General features: G+C 43.2%; 1 protein-coding gene across 2 annotated transcripts in view; it reads left to right on the forward strand.

Moving 5' to 3' along the window:
• CHST11 (carbohydrate sulfotransferase 11) overlaps positions 1-16,644 on the forward strand; it is a 153,208-nt gene extending 136,564 nt beyond the window's left edge. For both annotated transcript variants that reach the window (XM_062492106.1, XM_062492107.1), the window contains exon 3: positions 15,796-16,644. In XM_062492106.1, the coding sequence (XP_062348090.1) occupies positions 15,796-16,644 (849 nt within the window). The remainder of the gene's footprint in view (positions 1-15,795) is intronic.
• Positions 16,645-20,133: the final 3,489 nt, after the last annotated feature.

Raw genomic sequence — 20,133 nt, forward strand, 5'->3', positions numbered from 1 at the left:
CTTCTGTCCTGTAGAATCTCTGTGTTACATGGTGTGAGCTATGGGATTTCTTTGGGGGTGATGGTGTTGGTATGCATCTCTTAATAACATCAGAAATTCCCAAGCAGTCAAATTTTCAAAGCATTTGGAAATCAAGAGGAAATTTTTATTAACTTCAATAGCTTTTGAACTGGGCCTATATGTGGGGGTTTTTGTTTTGACATTGCCTAACACAGAGGGGGAATTGGTTTTTTGATAGTACAGCACCAGATTGCAGGCTCTGCCTCTATGTTTTTGGGTTTTTTTAATCAGAACAACTCTGCTTTTATTAGATTTGTGTTATCTCTTATTTTACTACAATCTTTTTTTGCATTTCATAAATATTAATTCCCCAGACAGTGTCTTGTTTAGTAGTTTTAATCTATCACAGACTTTTCTGTTTTCCTTTCCTCTCTCGTCCCAGAGAGATATCATCCTCTGCCATCAAAAGCAAGAGTTTCTCCAAGGAAGCTCTTCAGCCCAGAGATGTAGGAGCAGTATTTTTGCTAGGTATCATTTTTTTTCCTTCTCTGTGTTCCTTCCCCCTCACTGTCTAACACCAGTTCCAAGCTCTGATTCACTCTCTTCCTTGGAGAGGACAACTTTGCCAGTGTTATATTTTCTCTTGTCATCCTAGGACAGACATTTTAGACCATTCATTCATCTTTGCACTGATGTGGAGGCACCAGGCTGCTTTAGCAGATACCATTTGAACCCAGAGGGCTGTTCCTAGGCAGGCTGTGGTTTTGTTACTGTTTGGAGGTTTACTAATGGAATTGCTCAGACTGCTTGTTTTCCTTCACATTTTCCTTCACCTTCTCTGCTGTGTTTCTATTTATTTTTAGTGCCAATGAGTAAGTTGTGGTAGGCTGAAATAGGTAGGCAGAGTTGTAGTACTTCATTTAAGCTGCACCCACCAGCCAGCTTCTTGATGCTACTTCTCCAAATTTGAGCAGTTTGGCTTAATATTGTCTACCTATTCCAGATAAATTGTTTTCTTCTCACCCTTCTCTTGTCTGCACTGAACCAGTATTACCAAAAAAATTCTAACTTTTATTTTTTACTATGAGTTTTATAGATCAGCAATTTATAGTTTGTTTTTTTTCTCTTCAGTATCATACAGGTTGATCTTCACGGCTGTGGCAAACTCATATTAAATTAAAAAGCAGACCAACACCTGCAACCCTGCTATTTTGTACTGCAAGTTATTTTTTAAAATCCTGATACATCTTGGAATGCTCTGACTGTACTTAACTCTGATGACTTTCTGTGAGATCTCAGTGGCATTTAGGATAGTTGTTTTGATAAACAGAAAACTATAGGTGTTACTGCAGAACACGCTAAATATTTCACAATGGGCAGTGCCAAATATCTCTTACTGATTTCTTGTAGACACCAACTTTCTATGGAAGCTACACCCAAAGGTGAATCTCCACAGTGTTGTTCAGAGAAGAAATGACAAGGAGGGAAAGGTGTAAGCCTAAGCTGAATGCTTTGAATATCTGTAACCTACTGATTCCAACATTCTTTACTGACGCAGTTTGTCAATCTGAATCTTGAGTCTCTGATTTAATCTGTTTGCTTGACCTGTCTGTAACAGAAAGGACTAGAAACCTCAGGGAGGACAAATATTTGGAGATATATCTTGTTCTGCAATTCTCCCAAGAGCAGTACCAGGAACCAGGGCTGAAAAATAAACCATAAGAAAAAGGCAAGATGACAGAAAATTTAAAGTGCTGATAGCATTAGGTTGCTGTGTCTTGAACCTGTCCATTGCACCTGGACAGAGAAGAGGTGTTGGAAGAGGACAAGGTTTGTGAAGATGGTGGAAGAATGCAGCAACACTGAACTGGTTCTTTGTGGCTGGCTTCTTACATCTGGAAAGCAGGGATGATGCTTTAAAGTTTGCAGATTGAAAAAATACCAGATAAGTACTGAGTGTTATTTTTATCCCAGACCTTGATCTGTGGCTCCAGATGCAGCTTCAGGAGGAGTTATCCATCCTGCCAGCACCTGCAGATCCCACTGCTGTTTATCTGAGCTTTATTTGGGAATAAGCATTTATTGCCATTGAATATACATCTGTTGCCTTCAGTCCCTAAAGAGGCTGGTCATAGCTGAAATGTCCCCATGTTTTAGTGGACTCAGCTCTGCTCCACTACCTCAACACAGGTTGCTGAGAGATCTCACAGTACTTCTAACAAGCTGTACTTTGAGGCTGCAGTTGTGCCCTGGAGATTTAATGATCTCAGTTGATCCACAGAAACTAAGTGGGGACTGGATGATGGGAGGGGCCCAATCCTGTTGGCAATGGGTGAAGATGGAACAAAAAATATTGTTAATCTGATGTGCAGTCTCTTCATAGTTTAGCTGGCTGTTGAGCAGTTCAGCTTTTCTCAGTTAGTCTTGGCAAGTGTTTTCTTCTCCTGGAAACAGTCTGAGTGAACCAGCAGTTTGTCTCTGCTCAGGTGGTCCTTCTCTCTCCAGAGCTGCAGAGGAGAGGACATGAGTCCTGAAAAGCAAAACAGGAGCAGATGTTCTGCATCAGGTCTAAAGTGGCTGCTTTAGTGTATGGTAGCTGTTTTATCTCAGTCTCCTAAGAATACATGTGTTTTAGAGCAGCCTTCTACTCATCCTGTTTAACATCCGTGTCTTCCTGTGAAAATGTTTGCATCTCCCCCACTCCTCTCCCAATCCTCCTAAGGTTTTGGAAGTTAAACTTGAGCTCCAGTGATGTTGAGGGCAGCTTGCAAAAGGGGTTGCTCAATGAAGAGCAGTCAAGGAAAGAGAGGGAAGAGCAGTGAGAGGCACAAGTGGAAGAGAAGCTCAGGTAGAAGGAAGAGTTGAGGCTAACCTTGGAATAACTGGGATTACCTTACACCCTCTATCAATTAACCAGAGGCTGACTGACCACAGTGGTGTTAATATTGTGAGTTAAGGGGCCATAACCACTTCTGAAGGGCACTGGGAAGAGGCACTGAAGTTGTGGGCTTGGACTTGAAGTGCATAAAGAGAGGTGATGGAGAGCTGGAGTAAGAGAGTGCCTGGAAAAGCAGAATAAATTGAATGAAATTACAGTTGCTCCTGGAAGCAGTGAATCCCCTGTGAACAAAGTTTATTTTTAAACAAACAAAGCCAGAGATAAAGTTAGGTCATGAAGCAGGAAGTGAATATCTCTAAAAACAGTAGAATTTAGGAAGAGGCTTTGTGAGACTTCCCTGCTTGTGCTAGCTGGGATACACATCAGTGGAAGATATCCATGGGATGGAATTCAGGAATGGATCTAGAGTTGCAAACACCAGATCAGAAGCCTTTAAGTATGGTACTTACAAATGGGCCTTGGTGCAGTGACCTGTTCCAGATACAATCAGCCATCAGAAGGGATTTAGAAAGAACAGGATAAGCAGACTTTCATGAAATCAGTTTTATATTTGAAATGCAAAATTAAGATAGCCGAACGTAGTTTGGATGTCATTGTTAATCCCTAGGTCAGCTATGCTGATATATCTCATAAAAGACAGGATGTGTTAACAGAGCAAAATCCACTGTTAATTATCCGTGTGTTTGTGGAGGCATTGGTGCCAGGGAAGCACCCCTGTGAGCTGAAGGGCACAGAGCACTTGGCAGCTCTCCGTGCCTTGAGAAGAGAAGACGGGTCCTGCAGCAGGCAATGCTGTGGGTTAGAGGAGAAACCCTGAGCTCTTCATTCATGGCTCCAGTGGGTGGAAGCTCCTGCAGAGATTCTAAAATGACAGCACTTGGCAAGCAACTGTAATTTAGGTGTAATATTTCAGTCAGGAATATCAGCTCTTCCTACATTATGTGAACTTGTGACTTTTCCCTGCTCCTAAGTCCATGTCGCCTGGCAGCTCTGGAGAAGGACAACCTCTATTCAATGAGCCAGAACATCATCTACTGCCAGGGTTTCTCAGGAGCCATCAGACATCTCTGCTGTCTTGACTGAAATCATCAGGAAGGTGGCAGCAGTTCCAGGTACTGACTCAGTGGGCACCATGGATGCTTCTCACACCTCCCTACTAAGAAAAATCAGCAAGAAGTGTGTTTTTCCCTCCACTTTGCCACTGAATTTTTTCAATCCTACCTACTTACAGATCAGAATGTGTTTCAGTGCTTTAGTACAGCCTGGGAGCACCCATTAGCCCTGGTCTGTGACCCGCAGAAATGCATGTGCCATCTGGGTGCTTACTGCTCGGGTGTGTGTAGGGATGCATATACACATATCCATAGGAATGTATAGAGGGAGATGCATGCATTCCTGCCCAGCTTCTTGGCATTATTTGTTCACCAAAGAGAAAGTAGGCATCTTACGAAAGCACAAGTCCTGGGGACCGTAACAGACTGGCAAGGGTGGGCAAGCAGAAGTCAGCAGTAGCTGGGCTATTGCTGGCCAAGCAATCAGTTCCCCCATGAGACATTCCCGAGGCTGCAGTGACAACCAGCAGCACAGCGAGTGTGAAGTGCCAGGCTCATCTGTACCTGAGGGAGGAGCAGGAGCAGCTGCCCTGCTGTGAGCAGCTCCAGGCCAAGAGCACCCTGTGCCACGCCAGGAGCCCTGCAGAGATGGAACAGGGGTTCTGTGTGTGGGACAGAGCCGCCCTGTTCCCGGCGGCAGCAGGCACGCTCCCATGGAGCACACATTGGCACGGAGCGCACGCTCTTGGCTCCCCTCGTCCCGCAGCTGAATGCCCCCTCTCACTGCTGGCTGTCAGACCTGGCACCTCTCCACCTGCTCAGGGAGAGGGGAGATCTTCCCCATCCTCCCGTGCCCTCCTCCTCGCCAAGGCCGCTGCCTGGTGCTGCGGGCGTGCTAGCTCAGGGACAGCGGGGTCCTGCTCCAGGGGAGCAGAGCAAGAGCTGGCTGGAAAATTACTCCTGGAGCTCTGCTTTCTTCCAGTCTTCGCTGGCGTGCTCTAGCTGCAGGTGGGATAAGGCACATGACAAGGGTAGGAGAGCAAGGAAGAGAGAGCCAGCCCTTTCAGCAGATAGAGAGGGAACTGATGAGAGGCTGGCATGCCTTCAGCGTCTGTGAAAGGAGCAGGGAGCAGGCTGCAGCCAGACAAGGATCCCAGAAGCCTGAAATCAGAGGGACCTTTTCTGCTCATTTTCTTTGGGAAGTTTAAAAAAGAATGAGCCTTTAAAAAAAGGGGAAAGATGATGATGTGCACTTTCTTTCCGGCTGTAGTTGAGGTAACAGTTTGAAAAAAATACCTGCCATTTAAAGAAATACTAAGAATTTGTTCTTCTATTGTAAAGCAACACTTAGTATGCAGTCCCTAAATAGATCTGTTATTAGATGAGACAGAGAACCCTTAGAAGTCACAGTAAACACAGCTGCAGAGGTGAGAAAAATTAATAAAGCAAATATTAGCTCATGCAAATATTTGTACCTTGCAGTTGTCTTGAATGGCTGACGAAAGGGACTTTCAACATTGTCCTCATGCTCTGACATAAGAAGAATTAATGTAGCAAGTCAGATGCTTAAAAATGCAACCAAATCACCCTAGGCTTGATTTAAAGATCACCTAGGTGTATTTTCTGTTATTTTATTTCTGTGCTGAGCATGTGGAGGAGCCCAGGAGGACTGAGAGTTTCCAGCAGGAGCCTGGTGTTCCAGATCCAGAGATCCAGAGAATGCTGGATGTTGTCTACGTGGAGCTGGCACAGAGGGTGGAGCATGTTGGCATTTGGGAAGAGGTGTTGGTGGCCAAAAGGGAAATCAGACTTATGCATGTGCTCTGTGCTTCCCAGAGAAGCCCTTGGTAGCATCACTTGTGGTTGGCTATGGCAGTGGGTTTGTTTTGGTGCACAAAGACCTAAACAGTTTTAACAAAAGCAGAAAATATTGATAAAGCAAATTATTTCCTCTCCTGTGTCATGCTTCATCTTCTGACTTTTGTCTTGATCCCTCTTTGGGCCAAATCCTGACAGAATTATAGTTGGGCTAAAGGACTGCTGCTGGCTTGTTTGGGACTGAGCATCCCTCAGGGTTGGAGTCACTAGTGTTTATCTCAATAAAGAATAAATCAGACCTAGGAAGCTGTTGATGAAAGAGGCTTTTCATGTTAGCCAGGAATCTTATTCCTGTTCTACATTCTGCAGCAGGAAGGTTTCCTGGGAAGCCTGTTGTAATTAAGTTTATATATGAATGTTTGCATTTTTGTGTAAGAGGCCTTTTGTCTTTTCAAGCAGGAGGTCTTCAAATTTTTTTTTTGTACAGCAGCAGAAAGGTGAAAAGTTTCCAGTTAACTGTAATTAAGGCCACAGAGAAAGAGCAACCCTGGTTAGTCACCTTCTGTGAGCATTAGTGAGCAGCACAGTCAAACGTGCCAGAAAAAGTTACCTTAGAACAACAAGGTTTAGTCTGAGCAGATTATAACCTTACCAAGGGTTAATAAATTTAATGTTAAAATAAATTTAATGTTTAAAATAAATTTAATGTTAATCTGTGATAGCTTAGTTGAGGAGAAGAAAATCATTACCCAAAGGGTTTAGGTATTTTGTCTGTCTGTGCCAGGATGAATTCATCCAGATCATGACAAGAAAAGAGAGCCATACTGAGATAGGAGATGAAATCTGTTCTTGTTTCTGACCCTGACCTGCAGGGAGGGTGAGGTTAGCTCTCTCATCCCTGTCTCCTCTGGACCTTGGCACCATCCATTCAGATAGAAGCAAGGCTCACAGGGCAGAGCTTACAGCAGGGTTATACATGGCAGGCATCAACACTCCTACTTCCATCCTCTTACCCTAAAAATAATAATACAGCATTTCTTGGTGGGAGCCTGAGCCTGCATCCCTGACACTCAGGAGCAGTGTTCACCTGACCTGCTCTGAGATATTTTAAGGGACATCCCACAGTGTCCCATTCCAACTAAATGCCTGCTTGGGCTAGGGAACAACTAAACAATGCTCTAAACACATATTTGCAGGATTCCCCTCTCCTCAAGGGTCTTGGTAAAGTCCATGAATTATATGTAAGGAAACCAGCTATGCAGCAACTCTCCCCTGTTTCTCCTATTTGTGTTTCAAAAGCTCTGGAGCAAAATTGGTGTGCTGCACACTGAGTTAAAAATTGGAAACATATTACCCTGATTTAGCACGAGACCCAGTAAATTGTATTCACTTAAAATAGCAGATATCCTGCTGAGAAAAAAAAAGTAAGTATTTCTACTCGACTGTGTGACACCTAAGGTGCAACCCGGAGGTACAGGGGGAGGATTTGTGTTGCTGGGAAATCCATAAATGTTGGCTGCCAGGTCAGAGCTGCTGGGGCAGCAGGGCACGTGTGTCCCTGGCAGCTCCAGGCATTCAGACCTCCTGCATGTCCTCCCCACGTCCTGTGCAGGGTTTCACACAGTTCCTGTCTGAGCTCCTTCGTGTCTGGTCTCCCTGCCCACCCCAGAGCTGCCTTTTCCCCAGGGAGGCTTCATTCACAGCACTGACTGGCCCCTGCCTGTGTGGCTCTGCAGTGTTTGCTGAAAGCCTTGGTGCAGGAGTGTGTGCAATACTCAGGTTTATGATAATGAGCTTGGCTTACAGAAGCCACCATCCCACGTTTGCCAAGCTTGAAGGGCCAGCAAGACAACACTTACCTGTGTGGTGGGGTAATTTGAGTCCCTCTCCCTTCTTGGACAGATGGATGTTTCCAATGCTGGACACTCCTCATTCTGTTTCAGGACCCACGTAATTTACCTTTCTCTTGGGATTTACCCTGTATCTGTTTAGCTCTGTTACTACTTGTCCTAACCAGATTGAGTCCGAATTATTCCTTTCCTCTTCATGGAATTTCTTATGTATTTTTCTATTTATGTATCTACTCTGTCCTGTTTCCCCACTCCACCCAGTTTATCTCACCCCTGCAACCACTACTTGCAACAGAGAAACAAATGTCAGTTTTTCCTTTGTCTCCTAGATGCCAGCTGTGTTAAAATGTTGTTTCTTATTCTGTTTTTGAAGGGCTACTCCCAGCTCCACCCTGGCGGACTCTGTGTATCCGCAGCCCAGTGTTCCTCCCGGTGCATCGTTCACTGGTGTCCATGGCATGCCTTTTCTACCTTGAAAATCATATCTACAGCTCCCACAGTAAAGGTGTAATAGCAGAGTGCAGCAGCTACAGGTCACTCACTTGGCTTCAAGCTTCCCAGCCCATGTGCTTGTCCCTGAGTTTGGGCTGTCCCGGTTAATGTTCCATCTATGCCCCGAGTGTAACCTGGCAGTTTGTGAGATAAAAAGTGGAAGCCTCTTTGACCCTGCCTGCAGTCCCTGGTGACTTGGAGACAGTTCTGCAAGCCTGGCCCTTTCCCAAGCACCTGTGGGCAACAGCAGTGTATCCTTGGGAAAGGAGGGTTGGAAAGGCAGTGGTTGTGTCCCTGTGTGTTACAGGTTCCACACCCAGGTCTGCAGAGCATGAGCTCAGCCCCAGCCGTCAGACACACACACGTCTGTCCATGTGTGCGTGTTGGAGGGGAAAGGACAGAGAGTTTTCATTTTAGAATTAAATGCTTATGATAGCCAGCTTTTTCATGCAAGCATTGATTTATCAGTGCACTTAGAGAATGAGCCAGGAGCAAACAGATGCATCACACACGATCCTTTTGTGCCCAGCGGCCGTGCAGAGAGGTCTGGTCCCACCACAGAGCCTCTGCCATGAGAAGGCAGCACAGCTCCATCATCTTCACCCAACCACGGCTGCTTCCTGGGGTTTCATCCATTTCTTCTTGTTGTGAGAGAAAAAAAAAAAAAGGGGGATTGACCATCTATTCCCCTTCTCCCCCTTCTTTTCTTCGGCTGCTGGAAAGACAGTGCAAAGTACTCTTTGTACACACAACACAAAGCTCCAAACTCATCTTCTATAAATTAAATCCCAATAAACCCACCAGCATGAAGACTACTTGCTTTAAGTGTTCCCAGCACAAGATTTCTCCAGCCTTCCTTGAAGATTTTTTACCTCTCTTGCACTTAAACTCAAACTCAGTCACTTCAGTTTTGCCTGCTCTGTGTTTGTAAAATTTCCCCCAAGCTTCAGAACAGCAACATGCATAGCAGCACATCCTTCACCCTCGATATGGCCAGGCCATAGGTCTTTCTGCCTGATCTTCCTGGGGACTTCCAACTTTTCCCTCTCCTTGTTCAGAGAAGAGACTTTATAAGATGTGTACATTTACCTTACTAGCCCCCAACCCTATGTATGGTATGAGTACTGATACCAAATTGTTCCTATTAGGGAGAATGGGAATAGACAGGCTTCCCAAGATGTTTGGGATTATACTGGAGAGGGTGGCATTGGAAGGGAGCTGGCTCTTTTCTTCCTGGATCTATATCTTGTTATAGCCTGAGTTATAAAGCTGAGTTACATAGCCTGATTAAAAAGCTGTTTTTCATATGCTGTGCCATTTGGTGTCAGCCTCTGATTTTTCAAGATTTTGCATCATTTAGCCTCCCTGTGGTACTTCACTTTCTCTCCAAGATGAAAAGGCCAATACTTAATGACCTAGTTGTGAAGTTTTCCCAGGAAAGTATCAGCATCTGTGGCTGCATGTTTGTGTGTTGCCAGGTTTTGACTGGTTCAGTGTTGTTTTTTTTCTAGCACCCAAGTAGTACTTGTCTAGTACATGGACAAAGAGGAGTGAATGCCAAAGTTGATGTGGGTTTGGGGTTTAATCAAACCATTGTAGTCCCCTTGGTAATGCTGAATTATCTCACCCTTCTCTGCTGTACCCTTCTCTGAGTGCACACAGACACACATGGATAAAGCTGGGGACATGCATAGGAAGAAGAAGGAGGGAATGTATGAAGAAATTCAGAATTTTTGGCAATACAGTGTTAGCAGCTACTGTGTATGACCATTTTACCTTCAAGAGCTTTGATCCTTCTTTTCATAGCCTTGGTGCTTTCTGTGCAATGGGAACTGAAAATTGTGTGGTTATCTTGGTTTGCAGAACAAATAATTGAAAAAAAAAACATATTCAGCCTAATCTTCTCCATAGGGCAGTAGGTTCAATGCATGAAATGGAGAAAAGAAGACAGCTTTGTAATATTTCAAGAGTTTCTTTCAGAAGATAGAATTTGCTTCTAAAATGTTCTCACTTGGTAAAAACGTTCCTAAGTTAATATTAGTTTTATCTTCTATTATCCAGCCAATCTGTAGAGATATTTTCCTAGAAAATTCATATTCCAGTTTGTCTGTCCACAAGTTTTTGGGGAAGATGTTAAGCATTTCCATCTCCAGGACACCATGTACTTTCCAATATTAATTTTTGGTCTGCTCCTCATTTAAGTGCTCAAAGTTTTTGAAAAAGTAAAGTCAAAAATAGTATGCTATGAAATGTGAAGTAAATCAAAGTATGAAAAGTTGCAAAGCCATTACTTTAAAAAAATGTTGCAGTTCAGATCAGTTTAATAAAATCCTTTTATTGAAAATTCAATTGTTCTTTTAGATACAGTTTTGATTTACACAGCTACAATTGTCTGACTGTCCTCTATAGATATGTGCACAGAGTAATAATTATTTGTGATGATTTGAGAAATGCTTGGACTGTCAAGTGTGAAAAATTGCTGGTTCCCCATTATTGTCTAATGCTGAACATTTTAAAGAATACAATCTAGAACTTGGTGTGTAGCACATATATAAACTGTAGTGTAGTTATGGATTCAAAATGTAAAAGCCAAGTCTTAAGATAATCTCAACCATGTTTGTAATTTCAAGGCTCTCCATCAAGGCTGCAAGAATCTTATTCACACCTTTCATGTGAAAACAGGATTGGAAACATGCTTGCATGTGATCTCATGCTCAAAAATCTGCCACCCTTTTAGCATCTGGGAAAACAAAAGTAATACTGAAAAGCATTTTTTTTATATTGAATAACAAAAACCTCCTGGAACTCAGGTGGTATAATTGATAGGCTGGGGGAAGGAGATTTCAGACAACTGACTCTCCATGTCACACAACCAGGACCATTAGTGCCACCTATGGTCAGTCTGTCGGACAGTTCTCACTTTAAGACCTTTCTTTCTGTGGATTCTGAGGCTGCTGCACACACCCCTTCTGAACAAATACTATTAAGAAGAATTTGGTGGAGATGAGCTCTGGTTTCAACAGTGTTGGATAGACCCAGCTGGGTGTCAGCTGGTTTTTAATTGATGGACCACAGATGAGGGGAACTCTGCAGCAACTTGCACAGTTCTAGCATAGGACACAAACCAAACCTCCAAACATGAAGGTAACTGAAGAATTAAAGGCAGATGCAAAGTCTTCATTAAGGCAAAATTGAAGAGAAAAGCCAATTTAGCAAGGAATAGGCCTGCAAAACCCATTCACAATATTTATCCTTTTTATTCCATGATAAACTAATTTGGATAATTTTGCCCTTCAGTCTGCCATGATCAAATGTCTTGTTAGCAGTCCCAGCATAGACTGGTTGTGAGCCTGGTTACAGCAATACAGAACTAGCTGCAGGCAATGCAATAGAAATAAACAAAACCCTGCCTGGTGAAATGGAGGGTACTGCTTTCCACCATAACTTTTATAGTGAGACAGAATTTAATTAATGGGCTTTTTGAGTGACACTTCAGTATTTCTATCCTATTAAAATACTGCTTGCAGTGCAGCTACCTGTGAATTGAATTGATCTCTGCACCTGGTTTTCAGTACACTACTCTATTCAGGAAAAAAAAAAAATTCCCTGTGTTTAAATCTGTACTTGCTGCTTGGCCGTCAAGCTTGGAAAGGTCTTCAAAGATTACTTTATCCTGCTGTGCCTAAGTAACCAAAAGGAAATACCTCCCATCTCATTACTCTGGTTTACCTTGAGTAACCTTTGCCTGTAAAGAGTTGATGACTGCCAGTTGGTTAGCACATGTATTTCTGGTGAGTATGTGTTCCAAGGGCTGTCCACAAAAAGCCTTCCTGTCCTGTGTCCCCCCCCCCACCTTCCATTGAACAGAAGACATCCACATGAGCAGGGTGTGCTGGACTTTCCTCCCTTGTTGTTACTTTGGGACTGATGGAGATGAGAAGCTTCTGGGATCACTCTATCCCCAGACTACTTTTTTCTTTTTCTTCTTTTAATGCCACTGAGCTTAGAAGTCTCCCGCTACTCATGTCGCTTCACTGTTCAACTTGGTTGCTGCATCAGAAAAGGAAGGAAAGCTTTGATCTTGACATGCCCTTCTTCTCTGTCCCCCTTTACAACTTCTAGCAGGAAAACAAAAACATGATTAAGTGCATCTCTGATGTCAGTCCTTTCAGGGAAGAACAGCTGCTTTTATCAGATGTCTTCCTGAAACCTTTAATGCCCTGATGAAGTCCAAGTTGAATTGTCAGAGGACACACCCGAGCACTGACTTTATCACCATCCCCACACTGCTATCAGGGTAATCTGCACACAGGCTTAAAAGTGTCCTCTCCCAAAGTGGATTTAGGCCATTACTTATTGTGGTTTCCAGAACTGAGGGGTCAGCCGGGACCTCTGATAATGAGCACAGGCACAGCCATCAGTGTCCAGGCAGCAGCTGCACACTCATGAGTCTGCTGTAGCCACATCTGCTACAGCTTTGGAGGAAGACAGTCCATGACCCTAATTGTTTGTCTTATCCTTCACCATCCATGGGTTTAAAGATATCTGTTCCTTGGTTCCTTTCTCTCTGGCTGCTTAAATTTGTGGGGTATGTTTTCCTCATTAGCTGTGAGCACATTTGCACTTTTTCCCTCACTGAGTAGACCTCTAGTTTAAACAAATGTATTTCCAGTCTCATTTAAACTTACTGTTTCCCCAGTTCCCTTCACCAGCTTCAGGAGTGAACTTGTTACGTGGCTTTAAAGCCTCGCCTGCAACTTTAAATGAAAAGGAACCATATTACCATCAGCTAACTCACTGTTAATGTATAGTTTCAAAATACTTAATTCAAAATGCTCTTATCATTACTTTCCATAGTGCTGTAGACTCCAGGGGCCACAGAGCATGTCATCTGTGTAAAGGAGTGTTTGGTGGTTCTTTCAGTATTCCATTAAAGGCTCTCAGGTGCCTTACTTGACCTGTCACTAGAGCAGGGTCAGTGTGGCTTTCCTATCAGCCACTCCTTCAGGGCTGTTCCCTTCAAACCTCGAGGAGAACCAGCAGGGCTCTTTGTGTCTCTGGGGGAAGCAGGCAGGTCAGCTCTTCCAGGGTGCATCAGGTATGCTGGTCACCTGCAGAAGAAGTGGGCTTTGATACACTTGGCATTGTTCTAAGGCAGTCAGTAGAATGACTTTTTTCTTTTTTCTTTTTTTTTGTGTTTTTAGTAAACTGAAGTCAGTAGCATAGAATACAAAGGAAGTCAAGCTTTGTATTTCCTATGTGGCCCTTCACCCATGAGCCACACCAAAGGGTACTGTTATTGATGAGACCTAGACAATCCCCTTTTACTGTTGCATTGCTATTTAGTATGCATTCTGTGTGCCCCCAGGCAAGCCAGAGCGCATGTACAGCTCACCCTGGGGTGTTGCTGTGTGCTTAGTAAATGTAGCTTTTATGCCATTTTTTCATATTTTGTTCCATGTTAAAAAGAGCGAGAGGAAAGTAAAAGTTGAAAATGCAGAAGCGTAATCTTCTAAATTAATTTAATGTAGTACAAGCTCATTGGTAATTGCAAATACTAAGGCTGCATTTTCCCCCTTACTCTAAATGTCTGAAAATCTCATTAATGTTAATGTATGGGGAAGAAGTGCTTAGCCTATTGATGGAGGAATGAAATCAGGAGCAAAGCACAGCTCTACAAAGATTCATCTGCAGATTAAGGTCTGAAGCAACCATTAGATTATCAAATCTGACCTTCTATCTAATACAGATCAAAGAATCTCATCACTTAATTCTGTATTTATCCTAAGAACAGCACCAGAAAATCAGATACAGTGCATTAACATAATATAATGTAGCAATATATTCAGGCGTTTCTTTTTTTTCTTCTTTTTTTTTTGTAATCTAATACCTGAGGCAAACAGCACTCCTGTGCTATATGATTTTTGATGAAAATCTTCAGGAGAAATTTCAGCTTTTTGTCTGCAAAGGAGAATTTGTATGTCTGTGTGTTTGCATAGGGTTTTATTTGGTTCTTTGAAAATTATTGACTTGTAACTAACCAGTATAGAGCTGATTGGGATCCATTACTTCTGTTTTGTTCTGAGGACATGATAAATTGAAATAGGGATTTTAATATTTTTTATTTTTTAACAGCAAAAGTAATTTTCTTGAAAAATCTGACAGTTGCTTGCTAACATCTAATTTGGAAACTCCCTGCCAGTCAGTTTTTGTAGGAAGCAAAAAGCACATTTCATATCTGGCTTCTCATCTCTTTGACTACAACATAAAACTGCCCTTGAAGTGCACATGGGAGGTATCCACAGAGATACCACACACACACACAAAAAACAAGCCAAGCTGTCTAAAAGAGCTCCACTGGGCTACTGCATTTTAACCACTAGCCAGCATTTTAATGAACAGAGGGGCAAAAGAGATGAGGAAAGTATCAGGGAATTCAGAGAAGTGGTGGGTAGCACTGTGCAAAATACAGAGGTCTCAGGCTTGGCACAAATACACTCTCTTGAAGCCTCCTGCCCAGAGTTGAGCTGCAGCAGCCCTTTGGTATTGCTCATCCCATGGAAACATTTCTGTGCAACCCACCACAGCCCAGACAGAGGGAGAGTCAAAAAAAGCTTATGCTTCCCCTTGCTTGGGTGAAACTTGTGCCCTTGGCACTTGTCAGCAACAATGCAGTTTCTATTTCCTTTCTCTCCAAAGCTCAGAAATCCTGTGACTGGCTTGGTTCCATTTTGGAGTTTCATTTGGGTTTTGACTCCAAAGTTCATTTGGACCCTGTTCTTTGAGTTTTGATAGTTTTTAAAAATATTAAGCATGTCTAAGTACTGCTATGGAAAGAAGAGATTTGACCTGTGATTGCAGGAGCTGAAGGTTCAGTATGAACTCCCAAGCTGGTGCAAAACCATGTGCCAAAGACAATGGGTTTTGCATGGCATGTACTGGTTTTGTCCGGTGTAGTGGTAGGGAGGAAGACCCCTATAACCAAAGAAACACTCATAGCAGGTGTATAGTGTCTTCATTGCCTGAAATACTTCTTTTCAGTGTCCTGTGGTTCATGTTAATTCAACAAGAAAGTACAAGAGAAATACTTTTGAAAGACTCGGCATACAGGAAGGAATCTCAGACCTCCTTGCCTATCAAATAAGAAGGTCAATAGTTGTCTTAATTCTTGTCTTTGAGGCTAAATTAATTATTGAGTATAAGGCTCTTTGAAATTCACAGTAAATGGTGTTAAATAAATGTAAATAATATTACTAAAATCTTCCCACTGTTGCTTTGATGCAGTTTATTCTCAATAAGTAATAAGGTATTTGCAGCAGTGAGGATAGGGCTGCACAACAAAACCCCAGGCTGTGCAGAGACACCTCTGAAAAGCCAAACACAGCCCTGCACTGGCATGGTCATCATATCTAAATGAATTTTCCTCTTAGAGAGTAGCAGGAATATCCATGGGCTTCATTTATTCTGGACATAGCCGTATAAACCATATTCAAGATCATAGCCAAGATTTTTTTTGGAGACAGAAACAGTTCCTCTTCTAGAATCGTAGCAGCTGTACTCAGCCATATAATGGATTTTTCCACACGGGGAAGGATCCACTTTTCTGTGAATTTGCATGATAAGCAAAAAAGGCATTGAGAGTTTCCCAGCCCTTGACCTAGTGGTGCCTGTGCTTCCTTTGCAGTTGTCCAACACAGCAATTCTTCATCAGATCAGACGAGACCAAGTGACAGACACGTGCCGAGCCAACAGCGTGTCCAGCAGGAAGCGCCGTGTGCTGACACCCAACGATCTCAAGCACCTGGTTGTGGATGAGGATCATGAAATGATCTACTGCTACGTTCCCAAAGTGGCCTGCACAAACTGGAAGAGAGTCATGATGGTTTTGACGGGAAGAGGCAAGTACAGCGATCCGATGGAAATCCCGGCCAACGAAGCCCATGTGTCTTCAAACCTGAAGACCCTCAACCAGTACAGCATCCCAGAGATTAACCACCGCTTGAAAAACTACATGAAGTTCCTCTTTGTTCGCGAGCCTTTTGAAAGACTGGTGTCAGCCTACAGGAACAAATTCACCCAGAAGTACAACACTTCCTTCCACAAGCGATACGGCACCAAAATCGTGAGGCGCCAGAGGAAAAACGCAACCCAGGAAGCTCTGCGGAAAGGTGACGACGTGAAATTCGAAGAGTTCGTGGCATATCTCATCGACCCACACACCCAAAGAGAAGAGCCCTTCAACGAGCACTGGCAGACTGTGTACTCTCTCTGCCACCCTTGCCACATCCACTACGACCTCATAGGAAAGTACGAAACGCTTGAAGAGGATTCGAATTACGTTCTCCAGCTGGCAGGAGTAGGCAGCTACCTGAAATTCCCCACCTATGCAAAGTCTACGAGAACTACTGATGAAATGACCACAGAGTTCTTCCAGAACATCAGCTCCTTGCACCAAACGCAGCTGTATGAAGTCTACAAACTTGATTTTTTAATGTTTAATTACTCAGTGCCAAGCTACCTGAAATTGGAATGAGGGATGGGTTGGGGGGAAAGAGGGGAGAGAAAGCCTGTTTTATTTAAGATTTTTATTTGTCATAATAAATATGGAGAATGGGTTATTTTGTAAATTAATATTTTCTTTTTTTGAATGATGCTGCGAGCAGCACAGTCAAAATTATTTAAATCAACTGTAAGAAAGGACAGCTCTCTTTGCAGGGTAACGGGATTGTGACGATCTAGCTGTAGAAATGAATAATACTGCTACACTGTTTAAACAAATGTTAATTGTGTTCTGGTGAATTTCATTGATCTTGCATTCCTCCAGTTCTAATTAATGTTATTTATACTTATTTAAAACATTGTCTCTTAGTAGGTTTCACTTCAGCAGCAGAAATAGGATAACGTGGACAAAAGGAGTCTGGTTTTGTGCTTTCCTCGCCTGAGCTTGTTCTGGGTAATAATATTCTCCCATTAGCCATTGATGCAGGTAAACATGGGAATGGTTTGCCACATGCTTTGAGAAGAGTGGTGAAAATAAGTTCTTTAGAAAGTGATGTTGCACTCAATAGCAGTACAAAAATCTATCTTTCTAGGCCTGAAGAGGAATAGGGACACAGATTTGGGTAGATACATGATATCTAAAACCCATGACTGAAAGAAATGTGAATGTATTCCTTAGGAAGAGAAACCATGAACCTTTTATAAGTCTTAATGAGTTTATGACCACTCCCATTGTATCTTAATTTGAAGCCTGCCAGCCCAAATGTATTGGGGATGGTTCATCAGAAAAGAATCAGCATTTGGAAAGTGACTGTAAGAGATTTTTTGAATGCCCAAAGCCATTGGCATTGACTTAATTCATATCCAGGATGGAGCTGTGGGGACCTCCATCCTCTTCAAGTCATTCCTCCCTAATTGATCCTAGGATGGGCAACCAAAACTGGCTGGAGAGACACTAGTCATGATATGTTGCTATAAACAATCTGGGCATGTCATTTGAAAATTCAAAATGTCATCTTCATGTTGATTCTCTAAGCATTCAAGGCAATAAAAAATATCTCCCTGCATGCTGGTTTCATGGCTTTTTCCTAGGGAGAAGAAGAAGCCTTCTTTTTTAGTCGATGCCTAAATGCCATTGACAGGAATTTTTCTAAGTTCCAGTGAGTTAGAAATTCATGTAAGTAATCTCTACTGTAAGACCATGACCTTTTTCCTTCAGGGGAATGTCTCAGCAGCAGTTGTTTTGTGTTTAACATCTTTTGGGGATGGCAGATTGTTTTGGGTAAGCAAATAATAATCTATACCCAGCAGATAAACAATGAAAAATGGGATTTCACTGTGGATCTGTTAGCCAGCTAGTGGGAGCAGAAGTTCAGGCTTCTCCAGATGTTTGCTTCAGTTGGATGCAGGTGAGAGAATGCTCTGTAGCCACCTCAGCACCCACAGGCAGCTGATGGGCAAAAAAGGAGGCAGAGGCTAAACTGAGGCACTTGTGAAAGTATAAAATCTGTTTTAAAGTTCATAGATGGTTAAAAATGGGGGTTTTAACTTGCCTGCGTGTCAATCTTATGATCAAAACAAACCCTTTCAAAAATGGCTGATGTTTCAAATACACTCACCTGAAAGCAGAGCTGTTTCAACAGTATCAGAGCCAGATCCTGAAAAATGTCAAATTGTACAGTAGCCAGTAGTATCCACTGAATTATATTAGTTTCCAGGACACAGATGTGATTAAAGAAGAAAAATAGTTTGCATTTTATTTGATAAAAATAAGTTGCTGAATAAATCTCACTGAGAAACAAATTAACATAACAAACAGCAACTGAAGTCCTTTTGCAATTGAATTTGGTCTTAGGCAGGATTCGGGTCATTGTTTTTTCTATCATACCATTCAAATAAATCTCTTATCCATTCTGGAACAGCCACACTTTTTATAACCCAGGCCCTGTTTATAATCTGGGGCACTGGGCCAGTGGCTGACCGCTCTGAATTCCTGATCCATTGCTGATTGCTGGTTGTTGTTTTACTTTAAAGCAGTTTAGTCTCATTCAGAGTTTGTGGAGCTGTTGCAAGTGCCTCTTGTGGTGTGTCCAGGCTCTCTTATGTTCCTAGTTCCATGGTTGTATGGGTTTTTTTTTAAAAAAAACAACTGTCTGAGGCAGGTTCCCCTTTTTACCCCCACAATACTCCCTACAAGCTATTTGTGTGCTAGTTTGGTCTTGCATCCCACAGTGCTCATATTTTGGTCCAATTTTCTCCTCAGTTAGCTGTTAATCCGTCCAACAGAATGATGTGATTTTCTTCATTTAAGACAAAAAAGTTGCTTCAGAAAGTAAATATTTAAAGAACAAGGTGTGCTTCCCCCTTTCTTTTTTGACTTTTCTCTGGTATCATCGCCACATTTTTATGTATTCTTAAATATTCTCTGTGTTTTCTCAGCTTTGGAGACACAAAACTTCTGCATGGTAGCTGTGATAGGAAAGCTTTAGGTGGAAAACGCATTCAGGAGATCTGAGGGGTGACCATTGCTCCAGCTGGGATTTTTAGCATCAGCTTTGGGTTGGATTACCCAAATTCTGGCTGCCCACAGGGGGTAGCTCAGCAGGTGGATGCTCAGCACTGAGCATGTGGACATCAGTGAGTGCTTGAAGTCACTTGCTTTTGAAAAACCTTGATCCCAAACTACTACCACCTGGCTATTTAGTGCATTATATCTATTTTGAGGTGCTGTGAATGGGCTGTAGATCTGTGTTTAAAATGAACAGCTGCCATACTGGATATGGTCCTGTCCTGTGCAGTGAGCAGCAAGCCTTCACCAGCTCAGAGCAGGATGACAAATGTTAAGAAATACCCATTTCTTTTGGTCTATTGGGTGTGCTGTTTTGACAGAGCCAAAAAAATCACTCTTTCCACTGCAGCCACACAGGAGGGCATTCAGGGTTGTTCATCCTCATCTCAGTGAGCTGGCAGCCACCACCTGCAGCTGGTTTTACCCTCTAACTCCTCACTGGGTTTCCCAGCTGGAGAAGAAGAGGGGCTGGTCTGCTCCCGAGTTCTGCCTCTCTCCCAGCTCCATTTTTGCTGTGGCCACAGCTGATCCTGGGAGACAAATGAGCGGCATGGAGTCACAGCAAAATGTAAAATAAAGTGGGGCTGCAAGGGCCACGCGGGAAGCTGCTGCTGTAGAAGGGTGTGCATTAATTATGTCGAGCAGTGATGAGCACAGAGAGGACCTGGTGGGGGAATTCCTGCTCCCCACCTCTGTCCCCAGCTCCCTCCAAGCTGCTGGAGCAGTGATGCTCATCTCTGAGCAGCTGATGCCTCCCTGGCATTTGGCAGGGCCAGCACTGAGCCCAGCAGTGCTGGTGGCTCGATACCCACAGCTGAGGGGTCATTCCCCCCACATGGCCCCAAGCACCTTGACCTGGAGTGCAGGCTGGATTTGGCCCATCTGAACGTGGTGGTGACTCCTGGGTGGGGGGCTGCCCCCAAACCTGGCTCAGTCCATGCTTCAGCCTCTTCA

This window comes from Cinclus cinclus, chromosome 4 (genome assembly GCF_963662255.1).
Source record: "Cinclus cinclus chromosome 4, bCinCin1.1, whole genome shotgun sequence".
Classification (NCBI taxonomy): Eukaryota; Metazoa; Chordata; class Aves; order Passeriformes; family Cinclidae; genus Cinclus; species Cinclus cinclus.